Source organism: Rhineura floridana, chromosome 12 (assembly GCF_030035675.1).
Source record: "Rhineura floridana isolate rRhiFlo1 chromosome 12, rRhiFlo1.hap2, whole genome shotgun sequence".
In the NCBI taxonomy this organism is placed as follows: domain Eukaryota; kingdom Metazoa; phylum Chordata; class Lepidosauria; order Squamata; family Rhineuridae; genus Rhineura; species Rhineura floridana.
Window position 1 is genome coordinate 11,223,455 of NC_084491.1, and position 22,841 is coordinate 11,246,295.

Sequence of the window (22,841 nt, forward strand, 5' to 3'; positions counted from 1 at the left end):
GCACCTTTTCTGCAAGTAGGTATTTCTGGTACATCTCTGCCTCTGAAATGATCGAAGCATCTCTGCGACACAGACATGGCAGAATCACCAGCCTCTATGCAGAGGCTTAGAGGAGAAACAGACATGGCTGGAGAAAGTGACTCACACAGAGGTACAGCAGGGAGCCTCCTGCATAAGCTTTGGGCGCACAGGCAACATTAATTATATAATCATTTTTTTTCTTGTGGCATTACTAGGTATGGGGCAGGGCCACACTCCCCCCATAGTGCCATGCCTCTCCCATGTGCCTTAACAGACAAATAAGACATCATTCAAACCATGAAGTTATCTACAGAACTAGCATCTCTCTCCAGAGGGTGCAGATGAAGCTTTGCTGCGTACAGAAGACACACAGCCCTGCTTAGGTCCTTGAAAACTACGGGGCTCCTGTACTACAAAGCCAGATGCCCCAGACCCATCATCACTCACGTTATCAACCGCGACTTGGCTTTCTTTGGAGAGGCCAAACCTTTCTTCAGTTCATCATCCATGCTCTCCAGTGACTGCAGCTCCAGGATCTCATTGAGACTGTTCTCCGCAGAGGGGCAAGAATCAGCTCCCGCACCAGCCAATGTCTTGGTGGGCTTGAAAGGATCTGCCACGTCTAGGTTATAGGAACCTCTTGGAAGGCTTGGGGAGCTCTGCAAGTTCACACTCCCCGCATGGGGGTTCAAATTAGGGCCATCACACTGTCTGGTGTCTGTCTGGTGTGAGACCTTGGGAAGGGGCACCTCAGGCGTATCTGCAGTGAGGTTTTTCTCTACCCCCTCGGTGCCTGCAACAGGCCGGTTGGCACCAGCCCTTTGCCTCTTAGGAGACAACTTGCTGACTGGCTTCCTTCCGGTTTTCCTCGGCAAGGCTTTTCTGGGCTCGGCGCTTTCCACCCCATCTGCAAAATCAAATTCAAGTTTCACGGCCCGGCCCTTGGACTCACCGGCCACTCCTGAACCAAATTCCTTTGGGCCATTGCTTGGAAGTGCAAAGCCTTGCTGACACGCAGGGGGAGAGTTTTGGAGCTTGGAGCCGCCTATCACAAATGGGTTCATGTTCTCATTATACTCCTCTGGGTCAAAACAATAGGAGGCTTTGGGTACAGGGATGCTCTCTGTGGCCGTTTCAGTCTCAGGGTTCTCACCTCCCATCTTCTTCTGAAGGGCAGCCAGTTTTGCTCTTGGGAGTTTGCTTCTGCTAATCGCAAGTGTCTCACTGTTTGCTTTGGCTTCTGAAGACCCTTCAGCGGGGGCCTCTTCGTGTTCCCAGGACGTCCCCTGTTGCTCTTCTTGAGTCGATGTGGGCACAGAGCTTGCTGAAGCTAGGTCCAGATCTGATCTCTCTGGAGAAGACCTTTCTTGTGTGATGGCAGTAGGTCGCTCTGTTGACAGCTCTGGTGCAGATGGAGTCATGAATGGACCTTCGCTGACCCAAAGATCAGTTTCTGGTGTAAATTGCTCATCGGCTTGTGAGACTTGAAGCTTTGCTCGCAATTCATCCTCTGCTGAAGCAGAGCCTTTCTGGCACACCTTCTCCTCCAAAATTTCGGTTACCAATGTCACGTCATCTTCACAGGATACTAGGAGGAAACAAAGAGTCAGAGAGAGTCATAGAAAAAGAAAGGGAATAAAAGAATATGCCTCCTAAATAAAACATTCAGTGGAGCAGTGGTCTTTAGAAAAGGACACCTAAAATGATCACCAGGGAAGAACAACTCCCCTATGAGGAAAGGTGACTACATTTGGGGATTTTTAGTTTATAGGAAAGGTGAGTAAGAAGAGAACACAATGAACTTGGAGGCATCCAGCAAAGCTGAATGTCAAATGCTGGAAGATTCAGGACAGACAAAAGGAATTTCTTCTTCACATACATTCACACCAGACATTTATTCCACTATTCCACTTTAAACAGTCATGGATTCCCTCAAAGTCCTCTCCTGCTGGCTAGGGCCTGCTCAGCTTGCCACAGCTGCACAAGTCAATCCCTTCCTTGTCCACAACTGCCAGCTGGGGGGCAAGTGGGCTCCTTGGGACTATGCAGCTTGCCCACGGCTGCACAGGTGGCATGGCACGTAACCCCTGAGCCACTCACTGTGGGGGTGATCTTTAACTGGCCCTTGACACCTAAGAGACATGAGAGGGGATTTGGACGCACAGACTCTGGACTCCCAGCCAGGCTCTCCCCCCCACTGTGCTATACCAGCTGTATGTGAGGAGAATAGGGGTCTCCTAACAACTGTCAGCACCCTTCACAAATGACACTTCCCAGGATTCTTTGGGGGAAGCTATGACTGTTTAAAGTGGAATAAATGTCTGGTGTGAATGTGGCCATAGTTAAACTGTGGCATTTGCTCCCAGAGTTACAGGTTGATATCTACAAGATGGGCCAACTTAAAGGACTACAGCAACTGGAATATTCATTAAGTCTGCAATTCTACATACACCTTAGACATCTTCAGATGATTGGGTGAATGTATATGGGCCTAAAGTGGGAGGGACAGATGTGGAAGCCCCACCCCCCAGCATACCCACATGCACCAACCTCATCTCTGATTGTTAAGCATTGAGCGAGAAGGTCTGAAGGGGGCTTGAAAGTGCATTTGCTGCTAGGCATTTGCTGTGCCAAGAATCTCCTCCTCCTCCTCCTCCTCCTCCTCCAGCCATTTCCCCGATGGCGTAGAGCAGCCTTTGCCCACTTAGTATCCTCCAGATGCTTTAGACTAACTCCTATCAGCCCCAGCCAACATACTGTGCTGCGTGGGGCTGATAGGAGTTGTAGTCCAAAACATCTGGGTGGCACCAGGTTGGCAAAGGCTGGTGCAGAGTGCTGTCCCCAATTAAACAAAAAAGCAATTCACCCTGAGATATGAGGCAAAATGAATAGGCACGATTCTCATATTTTGTGTGTGTGAGAAACTAGCTCCCCCCTTCAGTGTTTTACTCCCCACACCTCAGTAGAAAAATTCCTGCAGATGTCCATGCTCCAACATGGAGATGACCTCCAACGGAACACGGCTCTTGGGCAAATGTGGCTCTCCTCAGACACAAAAGAATGTTTCCCATCTTGCTTTAGCCTTTCCCAGTAAGGAACATGTGGCAGCCCCTTGATCTGGATGTTTTCCTCATTTCCTAGGACTTCTCCTCCTTTCTAATCACTCACAGAAAAGGGAACTGGGGAGACAGCAAATGCAAATGCAAAAAAAAAGGCAAGCCAGACTGTCACTTTCATTGATGGGAAGACTGGAAATCAGAGCCTGGAAGGAAATCTGAATAACATGAGTGATAGAACTATCAGGACCATCCACTGGGAGAGAGGGCTAGCATGCAGATTCACTGCAGGGCTGTGCAAATTCCCAGATTCTACAGAAGCACAGGGAAAGCCTCAGACTGTGATGGAGAATTCAGCATCCTAAGAATCTCAGTTTTCTTTTCTTTTCAAAAACGAGTTTATCATATTTATTTATAACCCATCTTTTTGCAAGGCAGTTTACATAAAATCAAAACAATACAAGCTACAATAAAATGCCTAACAAAATCAACAACAACAAAAAATCGACAACAGTTAAAACATCCAGCAGTTGAAAATTGAGAGCCACTGTGTTAGTGATCAGAGTGATGGACCAGGACTGGGGAGACCTGGGTTCAAATCCTCATGATCCTCATGAGTCATGAAGCTCAGTGGGTGACTTTGGGCCAGTTACCATCTGTCAGTCTGGTTTACCTCACAAGATTGTTGTGAGGATAAGAGGGAGGGTAAGAACCAAATATGCCACCTTGACCTCCTTGGAAAGAAGGTGGGATATAAATGCAATAAACAGACTAAAAAGAATGGGTCACAGCCAACTATACCTCCACATCATACATTTAAAGCATATGACATCCCCCAAAGAATCATGGGAACTGTAGTTTGTTAAGGGTGCTGGGAATTTGTGGCTCTGTGAGGGGAAAACCACAGTTGCCAGGTTTCTTTGAGGGAAGCCACGTGTTTTAAATGTATGGTGTAGATCTGCCCTACATTGAAATCAACCGTTTCCTCCAAATATAACTTAGCTGGAGATCACTCATTAGTGCAGACACATAATATCAAGATCCTAGGGGGAAAGCCATCTAAATACCACCCGGAGCTCCTGCTGGGAGGAAGGGTGGAAGATTATTTATATATATACCTGTTTTGCAGTGGTGGGGGAAGATTTCTTGCAAGACTACAACAGGGTGTGCCAAGTTGCTGGTAAAATTTGTCCATTTGGGTGCAATTGCTAAGGCACCTGTCAACACATCTGTTGTTGTGTTTTTTTATAATAAGGGAGAGGCTCAGGACATGTGACCAGAATCTGTAGTATCTGAACATGTGCTCAGAAAAAAATATCAATGGAGAACCACCCTGACAGTTCTACCACAGAACTGAGAAAGCCCTTAGGCATAGCAGCCAGCTACAGACACTTTGCTTCACACAAGAAGGATGCTTACACAACATCCTTCCTAAACATATGTGACTTAAAGAAAAAAATAGAAGTTCTATGGCTAGTAGTATGACTTGTACTACCCATGGCATTTTGGTGCCCAAAGAAGAAAATCCAAATAGTAACCCCATCACCACCCCAAATACACACACACATTCACAAACACAAAAACTAGAAAGGGATTTTGAGAACAGCCAGAAAGAACATTGGAAGGAAAAATACTTCCATGTGTGTGATGCACCATCATGCCTTCCAATGTTTCACAGATGAAACTAGGGTCATTCTAGGGCACCCATGTGTCCTAGTCTATAGAGACACTCCTCTATTGGAAGGACTGTCAAATCCAAGTCTGGTTTAAAGAAAGAGAACCCTAAAAAGGGAGGCCTGCAGGGGTCTTGAAGTTGGCCATCAGCAGTTTTCACCTGGATGGTAGATTGAGCAGGCACACAGGTCCACCTGGTGAAGACCTTCTTCACTAGTGTGAGATGTACTGTATTTCTATGTACATCATCGAAATTACATTATCTGTTGGAAGATTCAGGACAGACAAAAGTGAGTACTTCTTCACACAGCACATAGTTAAACTATGGAATTTACTCCCACAAGAAGCAGTGATGGCCACCAACTTGGATGGCTTTAAATGTGGGGAGGGAGGATAAGGCTATCAATGGCTACTAGCCATGATGGCTGTGCTCTGCCCCCACGGTTGGAGGCAGTATGCTTCCAAATACCAATTGCTGGAAACCACAGCTCTTGCACTCAGGTCCTGCTTGTAGGCTTCCCCTACACATCTGGTTGGCCACTGTGAGGACAGGATGCTAGACTAGATGGGCTACTAACGTGATCCATCAGGCTGTTCTTAAGTTCTTATGAAACCATTTCTACATCTGCAACCATATGTATAAATTAGCATGTGCAAATTTTAGGCATATCTGTGCCCTCTTTAGTTCTCTTTTTTGGCAGTGCATAAATGGCTACATTAGGTCATTCTTATTTACTTGTAACACTTCCACCAAGGGTCCAATGCCTGACAGACAGCCCACCCCCTTAACCAATTACCTCATTGCTTTGTTTGCCTGCTGGATGCTATATTCATCTACTCTACAAAAGCCTATTCCTGAATTGCAAAAATTTGCAATTTGCAAATTGCAAAGCTTTTGACAAAGTGCCCCATGATATTCTGATTAGCAAGCTAGCTAATGTGCGCTGGATGGAACAACTATCAGGTGGATCCACAGCTGGCTCCAGAATCATACTCAAAGAGTACTTATCAATGGTTCCTTCTCAAACTGGATGGAAGTAACGAGTGGGGTACCACAGGGCTCGGTCCTGGGCCCAGTGCTCTTTAACATTTTTAGTAATGACTGGGATGAATTGGTGCAGGGAATGCTTATCAAATTTGCAGGTGATACAAAATTGGGGGGTATAGCTAATACCGTGGAAGACAAAACAAAATTGAAAGGGACCTTGATAAGCTGGAGCATTGGGCTGAAAAAAACAGAATGAAATTCAACAGGGATAAATGCAAAGTTCTACACTTAGGAAAAAGGAACCAAATGCACAGTTATAAGATGGGGGATACTTGGCTCAGCAATATGACATGTGAGAAGGATCTTGAGATTGTCATTGATCACAAGCTGAATATGAGCCAACAGTGTGATGTGGCTGCAAAAAACGCAAATGTTATATTAGGCTGCATTAACAGAAGTATAGTTTCCAAATCGTGTGAAGTATTAGTCTCCCTCTATTCAGCACTGGTTAGGCCTCATCTTGAGTACTGCGTCCAGTTCTGGTCTTCGCACTTCAAGAAAGATGCAGAGAAACTGGAACAGGTTCAGAGGAGGGCAACAAGGATGATCAGGGGACTGGAAACAAAGCCCGATGAGGAGAGACTGAAAGAACTGGGCATGTTTAGCCTGGAGAAGAGAAGACTGAGAGGAGATATGATAGCACTCTTCAAGTACATGAAAGGTTGTCACACAGAGGAGGGCCGGGATCTCTTCTCGATCATCCCAGAATGCAGGACATGGAATAATGGGCTCAAGTTGCAGGAAACCAGATTTCAACTGGACATCAGGAAAAACTTCCTAACTGTTAGAGCCATACGACAATGGAAGCAATTACCTAGAGAGGTAGTGGGCTCTCCGACACTGGAGGCCTTTAAGAGGCAGCTGGACAGCCATCTGTCAGGAATGCTTTGATTTGGATTCCTGCACTGAGCAGGGGGTTGGACTTGATGGCCTTGTAGGCCCCTTCTAACTACAAACTCCCATCAGACCCAGACGCAGCCTGTGATAAAACTACGTGTCTTACTCCTTCATCCTGGGATAAAGTAATCATGGCTGCAGTCTTCTGTACACTTAGGTCATATCTAGGCTCCACTTCCCAGAGTTTCCGTGGTTCTTTGGGGGCAAATGGCAGTGAAAATCACCCTGAGAATTGTAGCTCTGTGAGAGGGATAGGGGTCTCCTAACAACTCTCAGCACCCTTCACAAAGCACAATTCCCATGGTTCTTGGGGGGGAAGCCATGACTGTTTAAAATAAAAGTTTTTATATAATAAAATACATTTAAATAAAATGTATAGGACAGATGGGGCCTTACTCTGGAATGTGTTCTATTGAATACAAAGAGGAGCAAAAAATAGTTAGGATATATTCATGCACTATGACAGAAATATCAAGAAAGAATGTGTTTCCTGTGTCCCACAAAGAAGTCTCTCGCCTTGGAAATCTCACACCAGAATAAATTTGTCTGGCTTTCAGGTGCTACAGAACTCTTCAAAAATGCTCTTGTGCAGTTTCTGTCCGTTGCAATGGACCTTGCATACGAGAACCTCCCAATGGACTTGGCCCCATGGCCCAGAATTGTCAACATCACACTCTGCCACCTTCTAATGACACTCAAGACATGTTGCCTGCGAGAATGGCTGGCTTCAGTAACCTAGCTCCAGAGCAGATAACAGCAGCAATTCTACCTACAACGAGGCATGTCAAGAAGCATTTCTGTGTCAAGAGGCACCCAGAACTGTGGTGAAGGAATAGCAGCATGTAGTCAACAGCTTAATTACTAGCTATATTAGATCGCTTCTGGCATTTCATTTATGTTTATTTACCACCCGCCAACAGCTCAAGAGTTGCACTACATCTTCTTATGCCCATTTTATTCTTAATCCTTGTAATCAGTAAGGTAGGCAAGACTGAGAAGTATGGCTTGGCGAAGGCTACCAAGGGAGCTTCATAAATGAGCAAGGATTTGAAACCTTCCAGACCCAACATCAGACTAGCTTCCAGTGGAGGCTGGTGGCTCCATGTCAGCGGGCCAGGGGAATCTGCTCAGGGTTTTAGTCCAAACTTTCAAGGAGTTGTCCAAGGTGCTTCAGCACCTATAAGAGAACTGGAGCCCAATCAGTGCTTCTGGTTGATTGCCACGGCATATCAACAGTGATGTTGCTATTGTGTGCCAACCAGACAACATGGTAAATCTTCTGATTTAAATCTTACATCCGACTGTATTTCTAAAAATGGCTTTGAAAGCCACCTTGGGTTTTGAGAAAGGCCTTTGGATGTGGCAACTGATCTTGCAAATATTATGCTTTGGCATGTGTCAAAGCCACAGGCTTACTATGTCCTGGAAATTTGGGTTGAGTCAGGGGGGAATGAATTATAGTACTGAGACACATCAAAGAGTGCCCCAGAGCAAAACTAGGCCATTCATGATGAATTCACTGGGCATGTGTTTGAATGCTAGTTGCTGGGATTCACAAGCAGGGAGAGCACTCTTGCACTCAGGCCCCACTTGTGGACTTCCTGTAGGTATCTGGTTGGCTACTGGGAGAACAAGACGCTGGACTAGAGGGGACACTGGCCTGATCTAGCAGGGCTCTTCTTATGTTGTTACAACAGGGCTTCTCACACAGCACACACACCCTCCCTGGTCAGGACGGCACACTGCTGGACAGGGAGTTGGCTGCATAGTTCAAATTCTCATGTGTAGCCACAGCCCCATCTGCCCTTAACGCAGAGAGTTTCTCCTCCGCAGAGAATTATACAAGGGCCAGGCAGAGAGGCCATTCCTGAAATGTTCAAGCATTTAGAGGATATTTCAAAAGACAAGGGAAACCTGTTATGGCTCACCAGCAGGCCTGACACATTACTAAGGAAAAGCCAGAGGCTATTTCTGTAAGGATCCTTAATCCTAGCTCTCCCACCCCTGAAGATTTTGCAGTAAAAACCAGCAGTATCCTCCTACCCTGTATATATGGTAATTATGGAACCGAAAGCATTGAACATTGGCTCCAACATGGCATCAGCCAATGGCCTGCATGCATGAATAGGTCACTCATGTTCCCCGTTTTGTATTATCCAACACCACCTCAAATGCAAAGCGCAATTCTATATATGCTTGCTCAGAACCAAGCCCTGAACTGAGTTCAGTGGAGCACAAGATTGCAGCCACACTGTTGGCTCGCACACTTTAGCTGTCAGTCATCGACTGCAGAGGAACAAAGTAATGTGCGAACCCAACCCACAGCAAAAGCAGAGGTTTAGAGAGAAATTAATCTCCCTTTCTTTCATAACACCAGAATTCAGGGGCATCCATTTCAACTGACTGCAGCAGATTCAGGACAGATAGAAGGAAGGACTTCTTCACAGAACACATAACTGAACTAGCTGCCACAAGATGTGACCATGCGCACTGCACTAGCTTAGATGTTTCTCCTCCACAGAGAACTACACAAGGGCCAGGCAGAGAGCCCATTCCATGCTAACTAGATGCAATCTCCAGGCTCAGGGAATGTATACCATGAGTATCAGTTGCTGGGGATCGAAAGCAGGAGAGCGCTATTGTGTTCATAATCCTGCTCATTCGTGGGCTTCCTATCGGCATTTGACAGGCCACTACGGGAAACAGGACGGTGGACTAGATAGGCCTTGGGTCTGATCTAGTAGGGCTGTTGTATAGGTTCTCACTTTTGTTGCCACCCTATCCCAATCATTATTCTCTTGCTCCATGCTCAGACTATCCCAGAGCAGTGTTTCCCACACTATGGCACACTTCTACCTTAAATCTGAAAAGATTTGCTTTTAAGATTGTGTAACAGCCAGTATGGCAGTGGAATCAACTCTAGGTTTTAGTCCGAACTTTTGAAGTTCTGACGAAAACCGGGAGCGGATTCCACTGCTCCACTGACATGCAACCACCAGCCGCCACTGCTAACAGCTAAGAATTATTCACTACAAAAAAACTGCCCCCTGTGATTTCTGCACAATCAGTGTTTTGAGCATACCTCCCAAATCCATGCCTCCAAGTGACTCATGCAGAGACACAACAAGTCAGCCTCCTCCAAGGGCAGGCAGCTGTGCTGCTTCAGGAGTGACAGAATGATCCAAATACATCTGATGCAGAGAAATGGTGGAACTACCCATTACCTATTCACTTGTTTCACCCTGCAACACACCAGTACTGGGGATAAGCCCAGTGGACCCTCTAGCATTTCTTCACTGTCCCAGCAGGACCTGACATGCTGGGGGCTAAATGTCACCAGCAAGGAGCTTACTTGATTAGAGCAGGCTGCCAGCTGCAAACATTCAGTCCCCAACACACCAAGGGCTACAGGAATGCTGAAGGGAATGTGGGGAGGCTGTCCTCGCTCTTCTCCTCATATGATAGTAATCATGGTGGGAGAGGAGAACAAGTGAATTGGACTCCTACGTGGTAGAGCACCTGCTTCACATGCTCAAGGGAGCCAGATTCAATCCCCAGCATGCCCATTTAAAAGGAGCAGGCAATGTGGGTGACTACTGCACTGCCAGAGACCATGAAAAGCTTCTGGGTTTGGGAATTAGCAGTCTAGATACACATACACGCCCTGCAGAGGAGGGAATGATACCATGCCTGTCTGCCAACTCTCCTAGTTGCATAAAGAAACACAAATGTGGACCTCTATCAAGGCTTGTGATTATTCTTAATAAGCATATACAAAAAAAATTATATAGGTTGCTTTCTAAACACTGTGATTGCAAGGAAAGGTTTCATGCAATAGCAAAAACAGGGCTACTGAGAAGGAACACAAGGCTGGATGGTTGCTGGAACACTGTGCAGAGTTCTTGAGAATCTGGGCTCTCTTTTAAAATGAAGTTTCTAGTCCTTATGCATACAAAGATATTATTCCATATCCGTAGGTAAAGGCTTATGAAATCTCAGAGGCCAGAGGCGTAGCTGAATAAGATTTCTAAGGGCTGGGGCTTCAATGCCCTTGCCCTTTCTCATGACTAGAAAAACCAAAATTATTGAATAATTTACTCTATATTTGCATAAAGAAAAATTATGCAAATGTATTCATTATTTATACAAGTTGCAGACTTTAGTTTTCATGGACAAGAAAGTGGATCACCTGGAAACACAACTATACTTTTTCCCCAAAGCATGAAGTACTCAAGGAGCAGTTCCTCCTATTGTAGGGGTACCTTAAAGGAACCAAATCTGCCAAAAATTCCTTTCAGTACCCACTGAATTCAAGTGAAACCTGCCCTATGCCAATATTGGCCATCCCCCTGCACTGCAACTGCTTAAGGCAGGGGTGGGGAACCAGTGACTCTTCTGATGTTGCTGGACTTGAACTCTCATCAGTCCCACCAGAAGGCGCAATGAGATGGGACGGTCAGGGATAATGGGAGTTGTGGTCCAACAACAACCGAAGGGCCATGGGTTTTCCATTACTGATGCAAGGCTCAGATAAGCAACTGGTTTTATGAGAAGACCACAGTGAGCAGTGGTGGCTGGTGACTCCATATCAGTGGGGCAGTGGAATCTGCTCTGGGTTTTAGTCTGAATTTGCATGGGGCTGTCCAAGGTACTGAAGCTAGAATGCCACTGCCCCACTGATATGGAGCCACCGGCCACCACTGATGATGAGGGTGGGATGAAGTGCTGTGAGTCAGTCTCAAAACTGACTAGCAGCAAGTCCCCGGTCTCAAATACATACTCCTCCATACACTTTTGTCAAGTGGATCTCTGCAGGGGGACAGTGTTGACCCCCCCCCAGGGCTGCTGGTCACTATTTAACTTGTATCCAAGGAACTCATGGCAGCACACATGATCCTCCCCTACATTTTATTTTCACAACAACCTGGTGACGTAGGTTAGGGTGAGAACTGGTGACTGGCCCAAAATCACACAGTGACCCTCATGACCCAGCAGAGATTTGAACCTGTGTCTCCCCAGTCCTAGCCTGACACTCTTAATCATATACCAGAACTTAACAGGAAGAATAGCAGAGTACTGAATCAGGAAGCTAATTAATTAGGAAGGTAAAATTTTTTTGATGGTGACCAACCCTCAGAGCTTGTCACATGTTTTCACCTGCCTGAAGCTAGTTACTCTGGCCAAAATCCAACCCTTCAGGTGATGGCCTGAAAACAGGGGGCCCATGAGGCTTTGCAAGTTTTCAATGAGCCCCACAAGCTATGGGGACTGGAATGGCCCCGAACCAACCTGCCTGTGCTTTAGTGTGCAGATCAGCCACACTCAAATACCACAACAGACCCCCAAAAAACCAAAACTGTGCAGAGATGCAGTTGTATCTCCACTGAGGTTGCTTGTAGGCATCCCATGCAGCAGCTGCTCCGTAAAAGCATCAGAGAAAACCCCACAAATCACTGTGGAATGGTAGCTCTATTATTATTTAACTACTGAAAAGTGGTTGTTAAATGAAAGAGATACCCTAGTTATTGCAACTTTTTTTTTAAAGGCTCCTGGTCTCTTGGACAGCAGACTGCTCGCACGAAATGGCACGTGCTACCTGCAGGAAACGTGCTCTTCTTTGCCTCCCGGGAATCTAGCAATGTTGTTCAGGTCAAGAGAATTTCAAAGGATGCATTAGTCAAGCTCCAGAAGAAATACAGTTCATCAATTGTCATAGCAGGGTTTGGACACATCCAGAAGCATTTACATTCCATGTGTCTGGCCATTTGCAGAATTCAGGGCTAGCCCAAGACATTTGGGTGCCTGAGATGGCAAATCCTCCTCACTCCTGGTGCAGCCTATCCAAAATCTCTCTTGTGAAAACCCTGGTGAGATGAATGAGAGGTGTGCACGAGCTAGCTCCTGCTGGAATAAAACACAGAATATAATTTCCTTGGGATCTCGGTTTCCTTTCTCTTTATAAGTCAAAACGTGTCTCCCGACTGAAGAGAAAGTCTGAATTCACCTGGGCTGCTACATCTGTTGAACACCAAGGAACCAAATAAAGCCTTTGGCTGGAGTTTCGGTATCCTGGCTGCCTCCATCTGCCTTCCAACAATACTGTGGATTATTCAAGCCAGAACCTTGCCGCTGGCATAATTTATGCAGAATCACACACAAACCTTTATTTGCACAATTTGTTCCAACCATGGACCTTTGGGATGGAGAATTTGGTGAGAAGGGGCACCATCATGATGCTTGTCCAGCCTCAGATGCCATCACTTTGCTAGAAAGAGTCTGGCTGAAGGGATCTGAAAGCCAGTCTACTGTGATATTCAACCTGACATGCACAGCTCACCCAGCGAGTGGGTGCTGCATATTGGACTGGAGAGGAAGACAGAATTGCTGCAGCCATTGAATGACTAAACGGACAGTTTCTGTATTCCGGGTTTAGTGTTTGTACCTATTTTCAATGCCAAGGCTCAACCCTCTGCAATATAAGTAGTAAGAAGAGCTGCATTTAACCACAGGAAAAGGAGGATCCTTAATTCAATGGTAGGACACATGTTTGGCGTACAGAAGGTCCCAAATGTGATCACAGCACCTCCAATTTGTTTAAGATTTTATAACTTATATACTGATTTATATTTCAAGAAATCTTAGTTAAAGAATCTCAAGTACCTGGGCTGGGTAACGCCCTTAGAAAACCACTGGCAGCCAGAACAGAATACCAGGGTGGAAATCGCCACGGGCCATATTTGGCCTCCATGGCCATTTCTCCCAAACCATAACCCACCCCACATCTGAAATCATATGCAATGTCAGGTGTGGGACAGGTACTGATGTGGCTTCAAAGGAACAATCATAAGCTTAAAGTGAGCTCCCAACTGTTCTTTGCTGGAACAGGGCACACTCCCACCACCCATCAGCTGCTGGGAAGTGAGGGCACCACTTGCTCTGGGAGGGGTAAGTGGTCTCTACTGAAGTGGCTGCTAAAACTGAGGGGTTTTTTCCTCCATCTTAAGAGTGATTTCAATGGAAACCACTTCCCCTTCCAGGAGCACTTTCAAACAGCTCACCACTGTTCTTTGAACCTCCAGTTTTGAGAGGTTTAAAGAGCATCAAGGAACTGTTTGCAGATAGGCATTCATACAGCCCCACACTGCGCTTTGAAGTCCCAACAACTTGGGCTTCAAAGTGCAGCATCAACTAATGTCACTGTGATGTCAGATGACTGACAGATGAGCAACCCCACCCATTTGTCAAATTTGGCCCATCAGGATCAGGGAGATAAGGATCTGGCCTGCTGGCTAGAAATAAATTGAGAAAAACCTCCGCCTGAAGCCTGAAGAGGGACATGGTCAGTGAGAATACTAGACTGCAATAACACAATTTATTTATTTTGTTTAATAGCAACTTCCCAAAAGGAGTCTCAACCCAACTAAAAAAAAATACAATGCACAATTAGTGTTTGGTACTTAAAACAAATATTAAAGCAACCAGGCCATAAAAACAAATCCTTCCACCTCCCAGACATAGGCTTCACCACCAAAACAGTACACCAAAACATAAAATCAATTGTTACAGAAATTAACACTCAAAAATGCATGGGAGGAGAGAAATGTCTTTGCCTGATACTGGAAAGAAGTCAATGTCAGTGCCAGGTGAGCCTCCCTAGGGAGAGCATTCCAAAAGCATGGGGGCCACTCCTGAAAAGGCCCATTATCTCATCACCACTCCTGGACTGCCACCAGAAGGGACCTGCAGAGAAGGTATTGGGCTCCTGAGCTATATAACACTTAATAGGTTAAAACTAGCACTTTGAATTGGGTCTGGAAGCCAACTGGCAGTTCTCAAAGCTCATGCCCTACATTATTATCAGCCTTCTTTAAAACATATTTAAGTTAAGGCGGTTAAGTTAAGTTAAGTCTACAGAAGCTTATGCCATACAATTTTTGTTAGTTTGAGATGCCATGAGACTATCTCCATACAGCAGCTGGCAGGCACAAGGAGGAGGTCCAAACGGCTTGCCTAAGGCCATCTTGAGAGGCTGTGGCCACAGGAAAGGGAAGAGTTCAGTCTGAAGGAAAGTGTTTCTTGTTTTTACTTCTGAACAGCCTTTGCCAGCCTGGTGCCCTCCAAATGTTTTGGACATCAACTCCTCAGTACTGGCTGGGACTGATGGGAGTTGTCGTTCCAAACAACTGGAAGGCACCAGATTGGTAAAACCTGTTTTAGAACAAAGATAACTAAAGCCAGGATGGGGGGGGGGGAAGAGAGAGAGAGGACAGAGCACAGAGCAGGGGTCATCAACGTGGTGCCCATGTCCCTGCAAAGGTATTTCCTGATGCCTGCAGAGTTCCCTTCCACCTGCTGAAATCAGGACCCTGAAACAGAGATTTAAAAAACTATGCCTGGCATAGAAACAGCAGACAGAAATATATTTTTCTCCCTCTCTCATAGTGCTAGAACTGCGGAGTCATTCAATGAAGCCGAATCAGGGCAGACAAAAGGATGTGCTTCTTTACGCAGCACACAGATGAACTATGGAATTCACTATTGCAAGAGGTAGTGAGAACCACCAACTTGGAACAGCCTTTTTTAAAAGGAATTAGATAAATTAATGGAGGCTACTATCATGATGGCTATGTGGTTCAAAAGCAGAATGCCACTGAATAATTGCTGCAGAGGGGCAAGAGAGAAAGGTGGGCTCTTGACTTCAAGCCCTGCAGGTTGACTTCCTCGTTGGCTACTGCAGGAAGGGAGGTGCTGACAAGGCGGGCTCTTGAAGCACTTCAGCAGGACTCTTCTTACACTCTGATGACATCCCAGCTCACCCTCTTAGCCACTACAACCCATTAGGCATCACTGTTTCAGTTGTGTACAGAGACATGCCCATATGAGTGCACTCTGCCAGAGGCACATGGCAACATGGACTCTTCCCGAGAGGCACACACTGCTCTGAAACACACTGGTTGTGAAAAACACCCACCATTTTGTGCATCTTCACAATGATCCTGTTTTTGATCACCCTTTGTTTATACAGAGTTTCATCTCACTCACCCAGAAAGCAAGCGTCCAAATATGGATTTATTTATTTTTTAAAAGAGCTTGTATTGTGGTTTCTGTGACTTAGCGCTGAGTCAACCTCAGCTGAGTGGAATAAACAGTTTTCTTTCTTCTGTCTCTCTTTTTCTCCCCACAACCATTAAATCAGATCCGGCTTTCGGAAGCTCAGGGGCGGGAGAGAGAGAAAGACCGTTATCTCCCATTCCTCAGTCTCATTCACTAGTTCCTTATATGCTCAAAGGCAAAAGTAGGCCTCAATCCAAAAACCAACATTATGACCCTTCAGTCCCAGCAGCCTCTATGACATCTACAATACCTAAACAAGGTTAAAGTTGCAGAATCCCGCTAAATACCACCAGTGACTCAGCACCTCTGCTCTCCCCTAGCTGGCGCATAGGAAGGATCTTCACATCCAAATGAGGCACTGCAGTTGGACTTCATTCTCTTATGATTTATAACATTTACATCCTGCCTTTCCCAGGGAGCTCAAGGTGACATGCACCGTTTTCTCTCTCCTCCTTTTATCCTCACAACAATCCTGTGAGGTAGATTAGGTTGAGGGACTGTGACTGGCCCAAGGTCACCCAGTGAGCTTTGTGGCTGAGTGGGGATTCAAACCCAGGTCTCCCAGGTTGTCCCAAATTCTAACTACCACACCGGTTCTCACTGAAAAGAGGCTACAGAATTTGGGGGGAGGTACATAAAAGGTGAGAGGAGGGAGAGTTTTTCCTCTCACAACAGCAGACCTTAGAAGTTGTCCAGTGAAGTTGGTTTGGATATGATTTAAAAAAGTATTTTTTCAAACAGCATGTAATCAACTTATAATCTCCATCTTACAAATATTTAAATCCTGCCATTCCAGCAATCATGCCGAAGACAGCTAACAAGTAGAAATACAAAAATAAGGCAATTAATATTAAAAATAAGTAATAGATTTCTCTACCACAGGATGTGGTGATTGCTTTTTTTTTTTAAGCAGTCAAGTTAGCTTCCACTATGCACACTAACAGCTTGGTGGCTGCAGCTCAGTAGCAGAGCACGTGTTTTGCAAGCAAAAGGTCTCAGATTCAATCCCTAACATCTCTAGGAAGGCCTGAGAAAGATTCCTGAAACCCTGGGAGAGCTGCTATGGTCAGTGATCTGACTCAGCATAAAGAAAGGCATTTTTTACGTAACTGATGTGTGTCCAGATGGACACCCAGTCCTAGCTTTTGGATACCCAGTGGACACAAATGGACACATAAAATTAAATTATGGAACCAAGAGATGAAATGCAAACAGGATTCTAACAAGGGTTGTGGGGAGGAGGAGAAACTCTCCTTTGCAGAAAGATAAAGCATTCCTCTTTTACTACAAAATACAAAAATGAAATGACAAGTATTTTATTTTCAGTCCTGTCTAATCCCAGAACAATTCTTATTGATCTTAAAGTTCTGGCATTAGAGGATTCAGTGTTTGTAGTCTCTATTGCATACCTGAAGTTTTTTTTAATACCTTCTTTAAGTTACTGCAAAACAAAAGTAAGAACAATCTCCAATATATCTTTTGTAGTACCAAAACAACTGTGTTTTTAACCATTTTTCTAAGTTCCAAAATTAGAGTTTTAAAAGATGACGTTGGTTTTGTTTTTAATTCATGTACTCGCTGGTGGGTGGGTGGGCTAATAAGAATTTTATATTCACTCCCCTAGTGTTTATGTATGCTTACTTAAAGTATCATTTAACTTAGCTTAAGTTAAAAATGAACTTTGCAAATTCATGCTGCCTAAACAACCTGCCTAATAATCTTGGCTTTATAATTGGATTGTTGCCTATAATCTCTGCATCTGTGCTGGAATTGTTTTTAGGTTTTTTAAAAAAATATTTATTTTTAAATACGTTTTCAGTGTTTTTCTTTGCCGCCCTTCTGGGAGGAAGAATGGGATTGTTGTTGTTGTTATTAATCATCATCTCATTGAAATTTTAAGCAGGTGTGGGGATGAAAATATGAGCTAAATCATTTTGATTTTAGCAAATTCATTCACTCTTTTTGACTGTAACCTGTCATCTAAACACCTATGGTTCTTTTTTTAAACTCTAAACTCTCAGCTTACATTTGTAAACTTAAGCAGAATCATAGAATAGTAGAGTTGGAACAGGCCTACAAGACCATCAAGTCCAACCCCCTGCTCAGTGCAGGAATCCAAATCAAAGCATTCCCAACAGATGGCTGTCCAGCTGCCTCTTGAATGCCTCCAGTGTCGGAGAGCCCACTACCTATCTAGGTAATTGGTTCCATTGTCAATTAGGAAGTTTTTCCTGAAGTTCAGTCGAAATCTGGCTTCCTGTAACTTGAGCCCATTATTCTGTGTCCTGTACTCTGGGACAATCCAGAAAAGATCCCGGCCCTCCTCTGTGTGGCAACCTTTCATGTACTTGAAGAGTGCTATCATATCTCCCCTCAGTCTTCTCTTCTCCAGGCTAAACATGCCCAGCTCTTTTAGTCTCTCCTCATAGGGCTTTGTTTCCAGTCCCCTGATCATCCTTGTTGCCCTCCTCTGAATCTGTTCCAGTTTGTTTGCATCTTTCTTGAAGTGTGGAGACCAGAACTGGACGCAGTACTCAAGATGAGGCCTAACCAGTGCTGAATAGAGGGAAACTAATACTTCACGCGATTTGTAAACTATAGTCTATACCTCTGTTAATGCAGCAGTTGCCTTTTTTGCAGCCACATTGCACTGTTGGCTCATATTCAGCTTGTGATCAACAACAATTCCAAGATCCTTTTCACATGTCGTATTGCTGAGCCAAGTATCACCCATCTTATAACTGTGCATTTGGTTTCTTTTTCCTAGGTGTAGAACTTTGCATTTATCCCTGTTGAATTTCATTCTGTTGTTTTCAGTCCAATGTTCCAGCCTATCAAGGTTCCTTTGAATTTTGTTTCTGTCTTCCACGGTATTAGCTATGCCCCCCAACTTTGTATCATCTGCAAATTTGATAAGCATGGTCTGTACTTCCTCATCCAAGTCATTAATAAAAATGTTGAAGAGCACTGAGCCCAGGACCAAGCCCTGAGGTATCCCACTCATTACCTCCTCCCAGTTTGAGAAGGAACCATTGATAAGCACTCTTTGAGTACGATTCTGGAGCCAACTGTGGATCCACCATCCAGTCTACATTTAGCTAGCTTGCTAATCAGATTATCGTGGGGGACTGTGTCAAAAGCTTTGCTGAAGTCGAGATATATTATGTCCACAGCATTCCCACAGTCTACAAGGGAGGCTACCTGATCAAAAACCAAGGTAAGATTAGTTTGGCAGGGTTTGTTCTTCATAAATCCATGTTGGCTCCTAGTAATCACTGCATTGCTTTCAAAGTGCTTACAGACTGACTGCTTTATAATCTGCTCCAGAGTTTTTCCAGGGATTGATGTTAGGCTGACTGGTCTGTAGTTCCCAGGTTCCTCCTTTTTGTCCTTTTTGAAGACAACATTAGCTCTCCTCCAATCATCCAGCACTTCACTAGTCCTCCATGATTTTGCCAAGATAATAGACAGCAGTTCTGAGAGTTCTTCAGCCAGTTCCTTCAATACTCTAGGATGCAGTTTATCGGGCCCCGCCGATTTGAACTCGTTCAAAGCGACTTTTTTTTTACTGTTTCTCTATCAATCTCAAGCTTCAATCCTGCCCCTTTTACTTTATGTTTCCCAGGGGGGTCATAAACCTTTTTTGGGGATTAGACTGAGCCAAAGTAGGAATTGAGCAATTCTGCCTTTTCTTTGTCATCTGTTATCATTTTGCCATCCTCACTGAGTAGCTGTGCCACCATTTCTTTTCCCTGTCTTTTACTGTGGACGTACCTGAAGAAAGCTTTTTTGTTGCTTTTAGCATCTCTCGCTAGCCTCAGCTCATTCTCAGCTTTAGCCTTCCTGATACCATCCCTGCAATTCCGTAATACCTGCCTGTACTCTTCCTTTGTGGCCTGGCCTTCTTTCCACTTCCTGTATGTGTCCTTTTTTGTTTTCAGGTCATCTCTCGGCTTTTTGTGAAGCCACATTGGCTTCTTCTGCTGTTTCCCCCCTTTTTTCCTTGTTGGAATTGCTTACCATTGTGCTTTTAGAATTTCCTTTTTTAGAAACTCCCACCCATCATGGACTCCTTTTCTCATTAGGGTGGCTTGCCATGGAACCGTACTTACAATTGTTCTGATTTTATTAAAATTAGCTTTCCTGAAGCCCAGGGTGTGCTTATGGCTACTCTCAGCTTTTGCTTCTGTTAAAATCAAGAATTCAAGTACGGTGTGGTCACTTTCCCGCAGAGTTCCCGTAACTGCCACTTCATCCACCAAATCATCTCTATTGGTTAGAATCAAGTCCAGGATAGCTGATCCTCTGGTTGCTTCCTCCACTTTCTGTAGGAGGAAGTTATCTGCAACACAAGTCAGAAATTTCTTGGAGGAGCCATGCTTGGCAGAATTTGTCTCCCAACAGATATCGGGATAATTGAAATCCCCCATTACTACTACATCATGCCTCCTCAAAACATTGGCAATTTGCTTTTCAAAAGTTACATTCTCTCCTTCTCCTTGATTGGGTGGTCAGTAGTAGACTCCAAGCACCACATTCCTTTTATTTATTGCCTGCCCCATTAATTTTTATCCAGATACTCTCGGTGGAGCTACCAAGCTCATATTTCTGTATTTATGTGCAGGGCTATATATTTTTTAACATATAGCGTGACTCCACCTCCCTTTTTATTCCTTCTGTTCTTTTTGAACAAGTTATATCCTTCAATTGCTGTATTCCAGTCATGGGAGTCATCCCACCAAGTTTCAGTTATACCTATCAAGTCATAATTACCCTTCTGTATTAAGAGTTCAAGTTTGTCCTGCTTCTTTCCCATGCTCTGTGCATTAGTATACAGACATTGAAGACTATGTGATTTATGGCTTGGCTTCCTTACTACATTTTTTTGAGGACTGTTACTAGGCCCTATTAGAGCCGATATCTCCATTCCCGTTACTGTGCACAAGCCTTCATCAGTTGTTACCACCAAGTTTATGTCTCCCTCTCCCTTTGGATTCAGTTTAAAGCCCTCCTGATGAACTTCTCCATGCTGTGGCCAAACACATTTTTCCCAGTCCTTGTGAGATGCAACCCATCACTTGACAGCAGTCCATCTTCCAGGAAGCATAGCCCGTGGTCCCAGAATCCAAATCTCTCACGGCACCACCTTCGTAGCCACTCATTCACACGGAGTATTTTTCTTTCCCTTTCTACTCCTCTTCTAAGTACTGGAAGGATGGATGAAAAAACTATCTGGGCCCCAGAGTCCTTGAGTTTCCTTCCTTGAGTATTTAAAATATGATCGGATAGTTGGTAATCTGCATTTCGCCTGCTTTATTCCTATTTCCTCAAGAGTAAAGAAAGACTTTGAAAGGAGCTTAAGAGGAAAGTGCTTGGTTAAGCTAGTCTTAATATTGCTAATATAATAGGATGAACATGTAGCAAAAATGTTCTTGGTGCTTCAAAGCAGATATATTGGGGTCAGAGGAATGGACCTCAAACATGACTCAAGTTTAAATGTATTGTTTGTAAAGTAGGGCCCCGCTTCCCGGAGCTTCGCTTTCCGGCATTCTGCTAATGCGGCGGCTTTCATTCCCCGTTTTAAAGCTGCTTTTGCGGCATTTTGGCGGCATTTTGGTGCGATGCGCCCCATTATACTCAATGGGGTTCCGTTTTACGGCGATTTCCGCTTTACAGCGGGGGTCCGGAATGGAACCTGCCATATAAGCGGGGCCCGCCTGTAGAGTCCCCTGGGAAGAGGGATTGAATATTGCACCATTCTGGGAATTACAGTTCTGTGAGAGGGACTCCTAACAACGCTCGGCACCCTCAATGAACTACACTTCCCAGGATTCTTTTGAGGAAGCTATGACTGTTCAAGTGGTATAATAGTGCTTTAAATGTATGCTGCAGAGGGCCTCTTTCTCTCCCCTCTTTTCTCCCCACTATGCCACCCCTTCCTCTCCCTTCTTGCTACCTGCATGAAATTGGGCCGATCCAGCCCTGCCCACCAGTGATGTACACCTTGCTCCCTGGCCCCAAATAGCCAGCTGTCAACAAAGCAGAGTGGAAACAAAGCAGTCCAAGGAGCAGGATTTCAGCTATTAGCCTCTCCGCCAACTCAGTGAAATTCAACGTCACCTATGCACATTTCCAAACATGATCCAGTGTAGCTTAGGACTGAATTCATGAGGTAGCAGCCTTAAGCCAGCCACTTTCGCCCATCTTACAATATTAAGTACAGTATTAAGATACTACACAGAAAGCAATTCAAACTATTCAGGGAAAGTGCTAGATAAAACCAAAGTGTTGCTCTCAGGCTGCAGCCATGAGAGCTAGAAACTTTCTCCTTTTAAAAGATGTTCTGTAGTTCTCAGGAATGCAAACTCTGCAGGAGATAGCAGATTCTGCATAGAATCCCACAGGCGCTGGATGAGAAAGGACACAAACAGTCAATAGCTACAAGCCATGATGGCTGTGTTCTACCTCCACTGTCTGAGGTACCTCCTCTGAATACCAACAGCTGGGAATCGCAAGTGGAGAGAGTGCTACTGTTCCACTCAGGTCCTGCTTGCAGGCTTCCTACAGGCATCTGGTTGGCCTCTGCGAGTAGAGGATGCTGGACGAGGTGGGCCTCTTCTTAAAGAGCTGATGCAAGTACAACCCCCGTTAAAAAGCACAGAATTTGCAAGCTACAAAAAATTAATTAAGATACCCTTTGGCTAATTAATAAGGAGTTTTTGGCAGGCTAAAGGAGAGCACAGTAAAAAGGCTACTCTGATAGCTATGGGCAGTAACTGAGAATAGGGCAGTGGAAATTGCCTATATGTCATTCCCCTACCCCACCCCACCCCACCCCTTGCCCCACCAGCAGAGGCTGCAATAAGCAGCCTCTTTCCTTTAGCAGAGATGTATAAGCTATCAAGCCAGGCAGTTTCTCTACTAATCTTTCTCTCCCAATACATTTGCTGGAAAGATGTCAGAGCATCAACGCACCCCAAAAGCAACAAGAAGCAGTTACAAGGGCTGGAATTCAGCAGTGAGTCAAAATC

The 22,841-nt window shown here is 44.9% G+C and overlaps 1 protein-coding gene across 6 annotated transcripts in view; it reads right to left on the reverse strand.

The window, feature by feature from the left end:
• Positions 1-22,841, reverse strand: part of TACC1 (transforming acidic coiled-coil containing protein 1) — a 119,024-nt gene that overhangs the window by 41,636 nt on the left and 54,547 nt on the right. For all 6 annotated transcript variants that reach the window (XM_061592267.1, XM_061592266.1, XM_061592265.1 and 3 more), the window contains one exon: positions 469-1,609. In XM_061592267.1, coding sequence (XP_061448251.1) covers positions 469-1,442 — 974 coding nt within the window. In that variant the 5' untranslated portion in view covers positions 1,443-1,609. The remainder of the gene's footprint in view (positions 1-468; positions 1,610-22,841) is intronic.